The 12,724-nt window shown below is 39.4% G+C and overlaps 2 protein-coding genes across 3 annotated transcripts; one reads left to right on the forward strand and one right to left on the reverse strand.

The window, feature by feature from the left end:
• Positions 1-230: 230 nt before the first annotated feature.
• Positions 231-5,887, reverse strand: LOC128615216 (solute carrier family 26 member 6-like). The gene is given in 16 exon segments (XM_053637106.1): positions 231-356; positions 358-522; positions 660-752; positions 1,224-1,293; positions 1,381-1,487; positions 1,691-1,786; positions 1,903-1,980; positions 2,073-2,186; positions 2,291-2,438; positions 2,539-2,621; positions 2,833-2,985; positions 3,082-3,246; positions 3,366-3,541; positions 3,898-4,008; positions 4,645-4,784; positions 4,934-5,887. Coding segments are annotated over 16 exon segments (1,965 nt in total). The 5' UTR covers positions 5,074-5,887.
• A 1,177-nt stretch (positions 5,888-7,064) lies between these two features.
• kbtbd12 (kelch repeat and BTB (POZ) domain containing 12) lies at positions 7,065-12,353 on the forward strand. Of its 2 annotated transcripts, none has more exons than XM_053636796.1 (6): positions 7,065-7,742; positions 8,106-9,314; positions 10,499-10,769; positions 11,063-11,213; positions 11,751-11,948; positions 12,184-12,353. In XM_053636796.1, the coding sequence occupies exons 2-6, from the start codon at positions 8,233-8,235 to the stop codon at positions 12,351-12,353; spliced, it is 1,872 nt and encodes a 623-aa protein (XP_053492771.1). In that variant the 5' UTR covers positions 7,065-7,742; positions 8,106-8,232. The 2 variants fall into 2 exon arrangements, with proteins under 2 accessions (XP_053492771.1, XP_053492772.1); XM_053636797.1 differs by having other exon boundaries at positions 8,203-9,314.
• The last annotated feature ends 371 nt before the right edge of the window (positions 12,354-12,724 follow it).

Below are 12,724 nucleotides of genomic sequence, written 5' to 3' on the forward strand. Positions count from 1 at the left end.
CACCCTTTGGCACGCTGAGAGGCTGCTCTGAGAACTTGTTTCTAAAAAGAAAAAGAAAAAAAGTAATAAAAAAATTTTTAAACAGTGAGTGAGAACAGCAGTGCAAAGAAAAAATACTCATTAAGTAACTAATTAATATTCGGATCAGTAATGTTAATATAGTACAACAAGTGAAATAACGAAAGGCAATAGTTTGGTTGCAAACAGTCAGGATTATTTCAAAAATTGTTTTAATAATAGTCAGACCTGATACATAAATAAAGTGTGAGTGAAGTGCATACTTGAACCATAAACGTGCAGAATTTTATTTTTAAGTAATTAAATCTTGGAAGTATGGGATCATACATTTGAGATAGAAAGACTAACTAACGCTTCGTGGTCTTTATCAGAAGATTTGATATGTTGCTCTACCTGTCTTTTGGCTGCTCTCTTTGCCCTTCTTTCTGCCCTCCTCTCTCTTCGTCTCTGCTTCTCCTCCTGTCTGCGCTTATACGTGATCATCTTAGTAATGTCCAAGCCACTCTGTAATCACAGTCATCAGCCACAAAAACAAGAGAGAAAAACATGCCAGATAAGGTAAAGCATAAAGATGGAAAACAATGTGTGTAAGAGGTACGTTGAGAGAACTGGATGAGAAAAAAACAAAAACAAATGTGCACCTTTTGTTTGAGGGCTTCCAGATAGAGTTCAGCATTAGCAAAGTATATGGTGGCTGAAGAGCGGAATATGGTGATGCCTGGTACCTCCCTTACCTTTCACACACACAAATTTATCCATATGTTTGTTATTATAATAGTAAAACATAATTTGCCTTTAAAAAAAGAAAAAGTATTTGCATCCTTCATGATTTCTTATATTTTTGCATAAATATTTCAGATCTTCAAATAAAATGTAATAGAATACTAAGAAAGTAAGTAAACATAAAATACAGGTTTTTAAAATTATCTCGATTTACTGAGGGGAAAAAATATTTTTTCCCCTCAATGGATCTGATGGGGTTAAATCAAGAAGGCTTGAGAGTCAGTTTGATCAGTTCGTCTTTGCAGTTTACCAAAGCACTGAATCCCAATACATAAAAATACCCATTAAGTATATATGGTACACTAATAAATACACACTACTCAGGAGTTTATAACTGCCATTCATTCAAGATTCAAACATCATATCCAGAAATCGGGGTTTAACAAGGTAATGTGAACATGCATAATGTCCATGTGCCTCACCTTTTGGTGTGTCTCCATGTCCAAATAAAGCTCAGTACCAGGAAGGTGGCCCAAAACAGAGTACCGGGGCCTGTGAGATCAAGGAAGCACTCATTTAAGACTATTTAAACCAGAAAGACAAAACATTGTCTGGGTGCAGAGTAGGAAAATGTCTCACCTTTGTGTTCTGAAGATAACAGTAAGCAGGGCAAAACCAATAGAGGCTGCCAAACCCATATCCATATTAAAGAGAACAGTGGACACCCATGTCACCAACCACACCAACTATATACAGTACAACAAATAATTGTAAATAATACATTTAAATAATGCAGCATGAAAAACATTTTTGATTACAATAAATAATGCTTCCATCATCACAGATACTGGATAAGAGTGGATCATTAATCATTCAGATATAAAAACATGCTTAAACACTGTACTAATGGAATGTGTAACAATGTTGGAGGTTTATTATGGCGTCCTACCAGATCAATCTTACTTCTCTGCCACAGTGTCACAATGTCGGCATACTGCTGGAACATGCCTTTCAGATTCACAAACACAATGGCAGCCAGCACTGCCTGTATGGATGCACACACACACACACACACACATATATATATATATATACAAATTATATATATATATATAAACAGACAGATGTGTATTCTGGGCCACAGACTTGTGAGGGATGTACCTTGGGCAACTGCTGAAACAGAGTTCCTAACTTCAACGTTGTCACCAGCACTATCACAGCTGCAGCTACACCTGCCATCTACAGCAGTGCAACAGAACACAATGGTTATAAGTTTGTACATAGAAGATAGGTATATGTAACACTGTGCCAAGTGTGTGTGTGTGTCTTGCCTGTGTTCTGCCACCAGTGGTCTCCTGTATTAGACTCCGAGACATAGAAGCACAGACAGAGAAACACTGGAAAAAACCTCCAACTGTATTACTGAGACCTAAAGCCACCAACTCCTATTAAAAAAAAAAAAAATTAAAAACACAGAAAAATGGTTACTATGTGATTACGCATATGTCTGATTAAAATTCCCATCTGCAGTGATGGCTTGCCATCTCACCTGATTGCTGCACACTTTGTAGCCATGCTTAAGAGCAAACGTTTTGCCTAAAGAGATGGAAATGGCATATCCCACAATAGCCAGGGCAATGGCATCCACTATCACTTCAGAAAAGATACTGGGGTTTGGCATCGTGGGAGGCTGAAGCCTGAATCATCCAAGAAATTATTAGCAAACTTAAATGTGCTTAATAGAATTGTCTGTATTTATGTACGATATTAGTCTAATAATAATAAATAATAACTCACCCACTTGGGATATCTCCAACTACTGAAATTTCATATGTCTCATTTAGATGAGTGTGGAATGATGTCAGTGTACCTGCAACAATCTATTGTACACACACACACACACACACACACACACACACAAAATCACAATTAATTGTCTCTAAGTGAGTCTTGAAAAACAGACCCAATACAAATATGTTAACAAAAGAGACAAAAATGCTGACCATCCAGTTAATAACCATGAAAGACAATGGATATGATAAATAATGCTTTAAGAATGAGAAAATGTCAAATGAAAAAGAAGAAGCATACAATAATGAGTTCCACTGGTATTGGCACTGGCAGTTTCTCTCGGTATCTATTGTTCAGCTCCTTGGCAATGAAGAGGACTATGATGGACACAACGCTGACCAGCAGAGTGGGCAGATGAGTATTGGGCAGCTGCACACACACGTCTACTAGTGTCTGCATACACACAGAACACAGGGTCTGGTGGATTCTCAAAAAAAAAAAGGGATGAGGTTTGTTGTACATGGCCACAAAGGGGACAAAAGTACTTACATACACCAGTGAGAACGGCCCACTGAATCGTGTTGGAGACACTCCCAATATGTACTTCAACTGAGCCACTACTGCGTGAGCGGCAGCCGCTGTGGTGTACGCTCTCACTAATGGCTCCGAGAGATACGTACCCACAAACCCAAACTGCGCCAAACCCAGAATCACCTGAAAGATTAAGAAAATGTATTTCCATTGCAATTCAGAAACAATTCAGCATCACATGATGAGAGTGAATATGCATGTTTGCACATATCACATCTCCATTGTCATAAATGTGTGCGAACCTGAATTAGTCCTCCTAATAGCGTAGTGGCTGCAGCAACTTGTACTCTATAAAGATCTCTAGCAGTGACGTTCACCTCCTCCGTCACATTAGTGCCATTGAGGATGAGAAAATTGGCATCAGGGGCCAATCGCTCCGTAACACTGCCCACCATGACACTGAGAATCGTAAACGTGCCTGCAAACACACACATACAGAGGGACGTTTTGTTAGACAATGCATGACGAACAGCCATTTAGAGAATTTAAAGCCCATAGTGTGGTAGCCAACAAATATTTTACCCATAATGCCATTTTAATGCTTTTTATTTTTTCAGTAGTGTGTTAAATATTTCAGTAGTGTGTTAAATAATGTGCTTGTACTTTTCTCATTTGTTAATCGCTTTGGATAAAAGCGTCTGCTAAGTGAATAAATGTAAAATATTTCCACTTTATCATTGTAAATTGTTTTTATATTTATGGCAAATGTAGCAAAAATGGATTTAGTTAAACAAAATAATTGTCATGGTAATAATGTATGAACACACCCCTCACCTATAGAAATGTGTCTGGAGGACCCAAAGAAGAAATAAACGAGTGCAGGATAAAAAGAGCTGTACAGTCCAAACACGGGTGGCAGTGACGCCAGCAATGCGTAGGCCATTCCTACAAAACACACACACACACACACACACACACACACACAGTATCCCTCTTAGTTTTTATTTATTTATTTATTTATTTTTATAAATAAAGTTTTGTTGTCTCAAATGTTGTATCGAAACACCGGTAACAGCGCAATTTAGACGTGCCAGCACAAAGCAAAACTCCAGAACTTGTCAGAACTGCAGAACCTTTCTGGTTCAGAAAACTGCATAGGAGAAATGTTATCCTTTATGTAAAATTCTCATGCGTGTGTGCCACATATTTAAAATAGGTGTAATGCTATGGATAAAATTCAAACGGTAACAGACATGCTCCTAAAATGTTGATTTTATCTCTTTTAATGGCTGACATCTCCTACTGATTATTAGCATGGCCCAATGTGTTATGTGATGTGATATATAAATATTTTCTGTAAATTATAAAGCTTTCAAAAATATATTAGTAAATAGTAGCAGAACATTTGAGAATTACTTAACAAAACTGTATTAGTTTTTCCTCATTCATAAAATAAAAACAGTTATTATATCAGACTCTACCGAAGGGTTTATTGTTCTTAACAGTTTGACCTTTCTCCTATTCTGCACAAAGATACTAATTAATTGAGAGGGAATAATCTTAAGCTACAGAAGCTCTCACCTTGTGGCAAGTGCATGATGCCCACACTGATGCCAGAGATGAGGTCTGGCATGCCATAGTCCCAGATGGAATAACGCGGTAACCAGTAAAGCACGGGTAAACAGCCTGCCACTCTACGCTTCAGTCTGGGGATAGAACACCTGTGAGAGGAATAAAGAGGGAAGAGGATTAGGGAAAAAAAGACAAGAAAGAAATAATCTTCACTTTAATAGGAACTCATAGGAATAAAGAATACCACCACTATTCACACACACAAAAAAAATTTGTTTCTTTTATTTAAGTGTCTCACCTGAGTGAGTTTTTCAGGCGATGAGAGAAAGGAATGTGGGTGTGTGAGGGGTCCAGTCTCCTAGCCATCTCCTCCAGCCTCTCTTCATCCAGAATCTCCCTCTCCACACAGTACCCTGAGCTATTCTTCCCACTGACCATACTTACAGCACAAACCTAGTTCAGATCGAACTTAAAAATTCTACTTTACCCTATACTTTGACTTCGCCCTTTTGATTCCTAGGGTTTCTAGTTTGCGATTTACACTCACAGACACTTAAATAGGATGAGGAAGACGTAGTAAAAAGGGCTGTCTTTTTTGTTAATGATTACTTAAGGAGAAATCTAAAATACTCATTTATAAACTATAAATAACAATTAATACACAAAATGAGATTGTATGTATGAGTCCATGATTCAAAACTCCACAAGTGTGGATATAAAATAATGTTGTATTTAAAAAAATAAATAAATAAATAAATAAAATCACACTATATTGTTAATCCTGTGCTTATGCTGATTCAGCTTTTTCTCAAGTTTCCACTGGTGTGCTCTAGTGAATATTTTCTGCTCTAGTGACGGATCCCACCCGGATGTTGGGTAAGACATGAATGAATTAATAATCTCATCACTGGAAACAGGAAGAGACATTTAGCAATCAGTCTTTGATTCATCATTTTCTACAACACACAATCAGCACAATAGGATCCAAGTGTTCACTGCAGCAATTTCACTCTAAAACAAAATGAAGCTTGAAATGCATTCTTCTTATACCTTTTAAGCACCTGCCCAGTTATAATAATGGGATACTTGATACAAAACTGCTACATTATTAATATTACCACGCTCAACAAAACTACCTTCAAATTCTACCATGTGCTCTTCAGATCAACTTCAGATCAAGTTCAGATCACTTTAGCAAAAGATTTTAAAGATTAAAACTCTTGTGAATTGAATAATAAGGACAGTCTGTTTCAGTGCCAGGTTTTTGCACTTGTAAAATGAAAGCTAGGGTTAATCCATCCATCCATTCATCCATTTTCTGTTCCGCTTATCCTTGCAAGGTCACAAGGAACCTGGAGCAAATCCCAGGACGCATGGCACACAAGGCGGGGTACACCCCGGACACGGTGCTAATCCATCGCAGGGCACAATCCCATACACATTCACACACTATGGACACTTTTTTGGACATGCCAATCAGCCTACCATGCATGTCTTTGGACTGGGAGAGGAAACCGGAGTACCCGGAGGAAACCCCCGCAGCACGGGGAGAACATGCAAACTCCGCACAGACAGGGCAGCGGCGGGAATCAAACCCTTACTAGGGTTAATATTTCTATCACTGTTTAAAGATTAGCCTCTATAGCAAAAAGGACCATGAACTGCAAACCTGTGTTTCACTTATTATTCACCTGTTTATGCATAGAACATTATAAGGATTTAGTAATTTATGCTTAATACACTACTGGAAATACAATATAACTGAAATGACAACTTTATCACTTACTATAGCTATTATTATGCTGTACTGCACATTCCACTAAGTCCATAATATATATAGTCATTTTTTCAGCTGGACAATAAATAAATGTAAACCCTTAGTGAACATGTGAGGAGATGGAGCTGTAAAATATTAAAGCCTAAATCTTGATTTGACAATGACACAACACAACTAAATGAGTGGTCATGATGCACTATATATCCGACAGTAAGTGGACACCTGACCATCACACCCATATATGGGCTTTCCCAAAACTGTTGCCCCAAAGTTTGAAGCACACAATTGTCTAGAATGTCATTGTATGCTGTCGCATTATTTCCATTCAGTGGAACTAAAGCAGCCCATATTTCATCATGACAATACCCCTTTTAAGAAACTAGGTCCAAAACGAAGCCCATAAAGAATTGTTTTGCCAAGGTTGGTATGGAAGCAGTCAAGTGGCCTGACAGAGCCCTGACATTAATCCCACTGAACACCTTTGGGATGAACTGGATTGCTGACTGCGCACCAGGTCTCCTCCTTGAGATCAGCACCTGTCCTTGCTAAGGCTCTTCTGGCTCAATGAGCACAAATTCCCAAAGTCACATTCCAAAATATAGTGGAAAGCCTTCCCAGAAGAACAGAGGCTGTTATAGCGTTAAAGGGAGGACTAAATCTGTGGTAATGCCAATGGTTTTGGAATGGGCACATATGGGTGTGATGGTCGGGTGTCCACATACTGGCCATGTAGAGTATGCGTGTATTAGCTTGTCTTTCTCTTTATCCTTTATTTAAGGGAGACACCCCTATTTACATCCATATTCCAAAGCCCTTAGGTCATATTTCCAATTCGTTTCACAGTTAGTGAACCAACTACTGATTTCGCATGAGATGCTCCTTTAAGAACTGAATGCACAAGTGCAGGGCCTGACATCACTTTAACAGCATGATGGGGTGAAATCTAATCCCCACATACCCAGCAGCCTGAAGGGCCATTCCACACATTGAGACGTGAGGAAAAACAACAAGAACAGAAACACTGTCCTTTTGTTTAACTTTTCACTAAATATTAACACAAAGCTTCCTGAACAGACTGCAGCTTTCATCCATTTTTCCTCAGAAAATATCTTGTTTCTTCTGATTCCCCCCCATTGGTTATTTGAAACACCATGGTCTATTATTAGCCATGTTGCTTAGCATGGGGCACAGAGGGTTCAGTAAACAGATTTCTCTCACTCTCCCTCCTTCTCCTTGCACTATCACAGACACAGTGTCTGTGTGTGTATGAAGTGTATGTAATGGACGACTTGCCTGTTGAAGGCAAAGAACACTGCAAGCAAGATCTCTGGTACGACTCATCAGTGCATGTCCTAATCTTATCGGTTTAATTAATATTTCTCTCACCTCGTAGTAATACTGAACTTGAAACTGCAGTGAAGGTGATCTGTATTTAACCGGAAGGCTTGTTACGTATTGACTAAACATTGGTGGTATTTGACAGGGTTTTACTTATAATTAGATATCTTTTTTTTTTAATGTGCATTAAAAATACAGCACATGATCATGCATGAAAAGAAGTTAGAAACGTGTTGTGAATAGTTCAGTCTCTGTGCTTTGACATTTAAACAACATGCACTAATAGACTGTCACAGATGTGCCCTCTCAAATAACTGCACCAGCTGAGCTTGTGTCTTGCTCTGTACTTTGCCAGATAACCTGTCCCTGCCTTTTTTAAAAGATGGCTTCCAGACTGTCTGTAGCTTAAAGGAAACCCTTGATTAAGGTGAAACATTTTTTTTTTTTTAAAGAAGAAAAACAAATCCTCATCAAGAAGCAGAATGGACCTGAGAGCTAAGCATGGTCTGATGCTGTTGGAACAGCTGAATCACATGCGTGAAGCGGAGCAGTTAACAGATGTGGTACTTATTGCGGAAGGCCTCAGCTTCCCATGTCACCGGTCAGTTCTTGCTGCGTTCAGCCCATATTTCCGGGTCATGTTTACCTGTGGCCTGCGTGAGAGTGTAAACCGCCAGGTGGTACTGAGAGACATGCCAGCTCAAAGCTTAGCCCTCTTACTGGAATACATGTACAGCTCCAAGCTTCCACTTTCCCCTGACAACGTACAGGGTATCTCAGTCGCCGCATTCCTCTTGCAGATGGATGATGTCTTTAAGCGCTGCCAAATCTATATGACGGACAACATGGACGCCTCCAACTGCCTGGGGATCTATTACTATGCACGCGATTTGGGAGCTGAAGAATTAGTAGACCAGGCTCAGCGTTACCTCCGGCAGCACTTCACAGAGGTGTGTATGAGCGAGGAGGTGCTGGAGCTGGAAGCCTATCAACTTGGGGCGTTGCTAGCTTCAGATGACCTTAATGTCACCCGAGAGGAAACCATTCTTGACGTAGTGCTGCGATGGGTGAAACATTGCTCAGTTGGAGTGAGTCTGGGGGAGGGAAATCGTGCCAGTCAGCTGCCAGAACTCTTACAGAAGGTACGCCTTCCACTGGTGAGTGTCAGCTACCTGAAGGAGACACTGCGCCGCAACACAGCACTGCTGGCTGATGCAGAATGTCTACAGATGATGGAGGATGCAATTGAAGCGGCAGGTCTGCATCCAGAGGCTCCAGCCCGACGGCTGAAGCTACGTTATGGCATGGAAACGACCGATCTACTGCTATGCATTGGCAATGATAACGGAGGAATACGCTCACGCTATGGAAGCTATTCAGACCGCAGCTTCTGTTACGCTCCCACAACTGGGCGCACATTTTTCATCACTTCCCCTCGATACGGTGATGCCCTTGGATATGTATGCGCTGGGGTTGTCACGGAACGCAATGACATTGTTGTTGCTGGAGAGTTAGGGCCACGAAGGTTGGCAAGACAAAAGGAGAAGAATGTGGAGATTTTCAAGTAAGGCTCAAGTGCTACAATAATTTAACGTCCATACACACTCCACACGTCCACTTTATTAGGAACACTGGTACCTCTGCTTATTCATGCAATTATCCAATCAGCCAATCATGTGTGAGCAGTTCCATGAATAAATTCATACAGATGCAGGTCAAGTTGGGGTGGTTTCAGTATTTCAGAAATTGCTAATCTCCTGGGATTTCCACACACAACAGTCTCTAGAGTTTAAAAAAAAAGTCCAATCAGCAGTAGTCCTGTGGGCAAAAATGCTTTGTTAAAGAGAGAGGTCAGACAAGAATGGCTAGACTAATTTGAGCTGTCAGGAAGGCTACGGTAACTCTTTACAACCGTGGTGAAAAGAAGAGCATCTCAGAATGTACAGCATGCCAAAAATTGAGGTATATGACCTACAACAACAGAAGACCAAATCAGGTTCCACTCCGGTCAGCCAAGAACAGGCTCACTGGAAGTGGACAGCTGTAGATTGGGAAAACGTAGCCTGTTATGTCCTGATGTTTTGATGTGAACATTAACTGAAGCTCTTGACCTATATCTGTGTGACTTTATGCAGTGTGCTGCTGCCACATGAATGGATAATTGCATGAACGAACAGAGGTACAGTTGTTACTAATAAAGTGGTCAGGGAGTGTATGTGAAACAAAATGTCTGGGTTTTTTTTTTTTCCCGAAACAAAACTGCATCTTTAGTAATCTACCTCGATCTTTGTTTAAACTAACATTGTACAGCAAATATTAGGTAAACAGGTCCAAAATTAGTATAATCGTAAAGTGTAGGTATGGATAGTTCATTGGAACATAGTAATAATTGAGTAACTGGCCTACTACTAGCAAAGCCTATTAAGGATGATCTGACCATATCTGAATTAGGCTCTGCGTTGCACAATTCATTTCTCCTGTTGTAACTGCTCATTTTTCAATTATTTACAAAGTATTTAGGGGATTAATCTGGTGGGACAGAGTATTAAAAATGACTTTTACGCAGCCAAAGGCAAAATAAAATCTTTTTTTTTTAAATCAGTAAAAAAAAAATATATAGCATTATATTATCTCAATCTCCATATCATTACACGTCTTTTGAGAGTATATTGCAGAAATAATTGTTTAATTGTACTTAAATATTTTCCATTTAACTTTAATTTTTGTATTTATTCTTTTTTTTTTTAGATATAATGAGGAAGCTCAGGGTAGCTGGAAGCACCTGAGCTCAGCAGAATACCGTGACTCATATGCCCTGAGTTCCCTGGGTGATAACCTGTACCTAATAGGGGGTCAGATGATGCTGAAGAATCAGTACCTCATCACCAACAGTGTTGCACGCTGGTCTTTACAGGGCGGCCCTTGGCGCAGTGCCGCCCCTTTACCAATGCCCTTGGCGCATCACAGTGTTGTCCGGATGAAAAACTGCCTTTATGTGCTTGGAGGAAGGACACCACAGGTTAGAGTAATTCCCATTGTTTTAAGGTTTCCAATCTGGCATTGTATAGCTGGTCCTGAAGAGTCCTTGTATTAGCCATTAATAAGTGAATGTTAGAGTAAAGGCAGCACTAAAATGTGCATTGCTTGGCTTTTCTAGGAGCACAACTAGGATTGTATAACCTCAACATGACATCAAATTACACTGAGCGAGAACAGTAATTGTATTTGCTTGTAACCCTACTCAGTTTCTGTCTCTCTCTTTTTCTTGCTTTGTTTAACTGCACCTGTTGTGACTCGTCTTGTGAACGACAGACATATCATGCGGATGAGGAGCCTGACCGTATGAGTAACCGCCTGCTTGTGTATGACCCAGAGAACAACAAGTGGAATGAGCTCTGTCCTATGAAATATTCCAAATATCGCTGCAGTGCAGTGGCCCTCAATGGGGAGATTTATGTTATAGGTGAGAAGCAAAAAGCCTTTGAATATTAAGTGCATTTATTTTTAGCAATCTACTGGGAAGCCAGTGTAAAACTTGGCAACAAACATAAAAGCAACATATTCAATTCAAATGCCACTTATTTGAAAATAAATACCACATATGTGGGGAAAAAAAAAAAAAACACACTTCCCCGCCCGAAGTAATTAGGAATGGTTTAAAAGCACAGCACAACAGTGCAGTAACTTAATATTGTTTGGGCTGTTGTCTTGCTATGTTTGTTATGCTAAGTGCCAGCAAATGCCAATGATAAATATTGCATTTTTAGAATTCAATTTATAAGCGGTGTCAATATTGTTTGTGATGGAAAAATATCCACCTTTTACATAATACTTGTTTTGCAGTTAATTTGTTTACTCCTTGGTTCTTGTAGGATTAACACAATTTTAGTAAGAGAAAGGGTCAAGTTAAACTGAAAGTATGCCATATTACATCTTACACACTAAATTAAACATATCTCAAATTTCTGTTCCTATGTCAAGTTCTGCATCTGCCCTGCAGGTGGTATTGGATGTGAGGGTGTAGATCGTGGACAGTCACGCCGCTGTCTTGATGCAGTAGAAATCTACAACCCTGATGGCGATTTCTGGAGGGATGGTCCTCCCTTACCCTGGCCACTTTTGTCACTGCGAAGCAATGCACCAAATGCTGGGGTGGTGGATGGAAAACTATACGCTTGTGGATACTATAAAGGAGCAGGTAGATATACCACACCACGCAACATTCATCTAGCTGTAACCTCTCATTTTATGTCCCTATAAACAACACGCAACAACAATTTAACTTAGATATATTTTTAAAAATCACTGTAATCATTTTTATTTATATATATATTTATATACACACACACATATATATATATATATATATACACACACATACACACACACACACACACACACACACACAACTATAATGATAAAATTCTTCTTAGACCGCCATGACATCATCACCAAGGATATCCTGCAGTTGGATCCATGGGAGAATGTGTGGACTGTGGTGGTTAAACAGGCTGTGATGCACGACAGTTATGACGTGTGTCTGGTGGCGAACCTTAACCCGCGAAGACTCATACCCCCTCCAGCTGACTTGGTGGATGAATAACACAAACTATCCATGTATGACAAAAGCAAACGCAATCACAAAATTTGACAATTTGCACATATAAGCATTTCACAAAATTGAGATCTCCACAGCTGTACAAGGACGTTGTGTTTTATTCACTTAAGGCTGAACTGAACATGTGAAATATGTTGATACAATATACATGTTGATTTATTCTTCGTAGACTGATTGTAGACTGATGGTCTATTTTGAACTGCACTTTCAAAAAATAATAATCGTTCAGAGATTTTTTTTTTTTTTTTAGGTATACAACTCTTATGACATGTGAATGTAACAGATTACAGAGAAGCTCAACATTTACTCCTGTTTGAAGAAGCGAACACTAAGGTGTACTTTTGAAATATTCACAT

This window comes from Ictalurus furcatus, chromosome 11, assembly GCF_023375685.1.
Source record: "Ictalurus furcatus strain D&B chromosome 11, Billie_1.0, whole genome shotgun sequence".
NCBI classification, from domain to species: Eukaryota; Metazoa; Chordata; class Actinopteri; order Siluriformes; family Ictaluridae; genus Ictalurus; species Ictalurus furcatus.

Bases quoted from the DNA above. Each gene is read 5' to 3' on its own strand.
- kbtbd12 (XM_053636796.1), top strand. From the start codon at position 8,233: ATGGACCTGAGAGCTAAGCATGGTCTGATGCTGTTGGAACAGCTGAAT. The intron at 10,770-11,062 runs GTTAGAGTAATT...TGTGAACGACAG, and splicing joins TTGGAGGAAGGACACCACAG to ACATATCATGCGGATGAGGA. The intron at 11,949-12,183 runs GTAGATATACCA...AATTCTTCTTAG, and splicing joins TGGATACTATAAAGGAGCAG to ACCGCCATGACATCATCACC.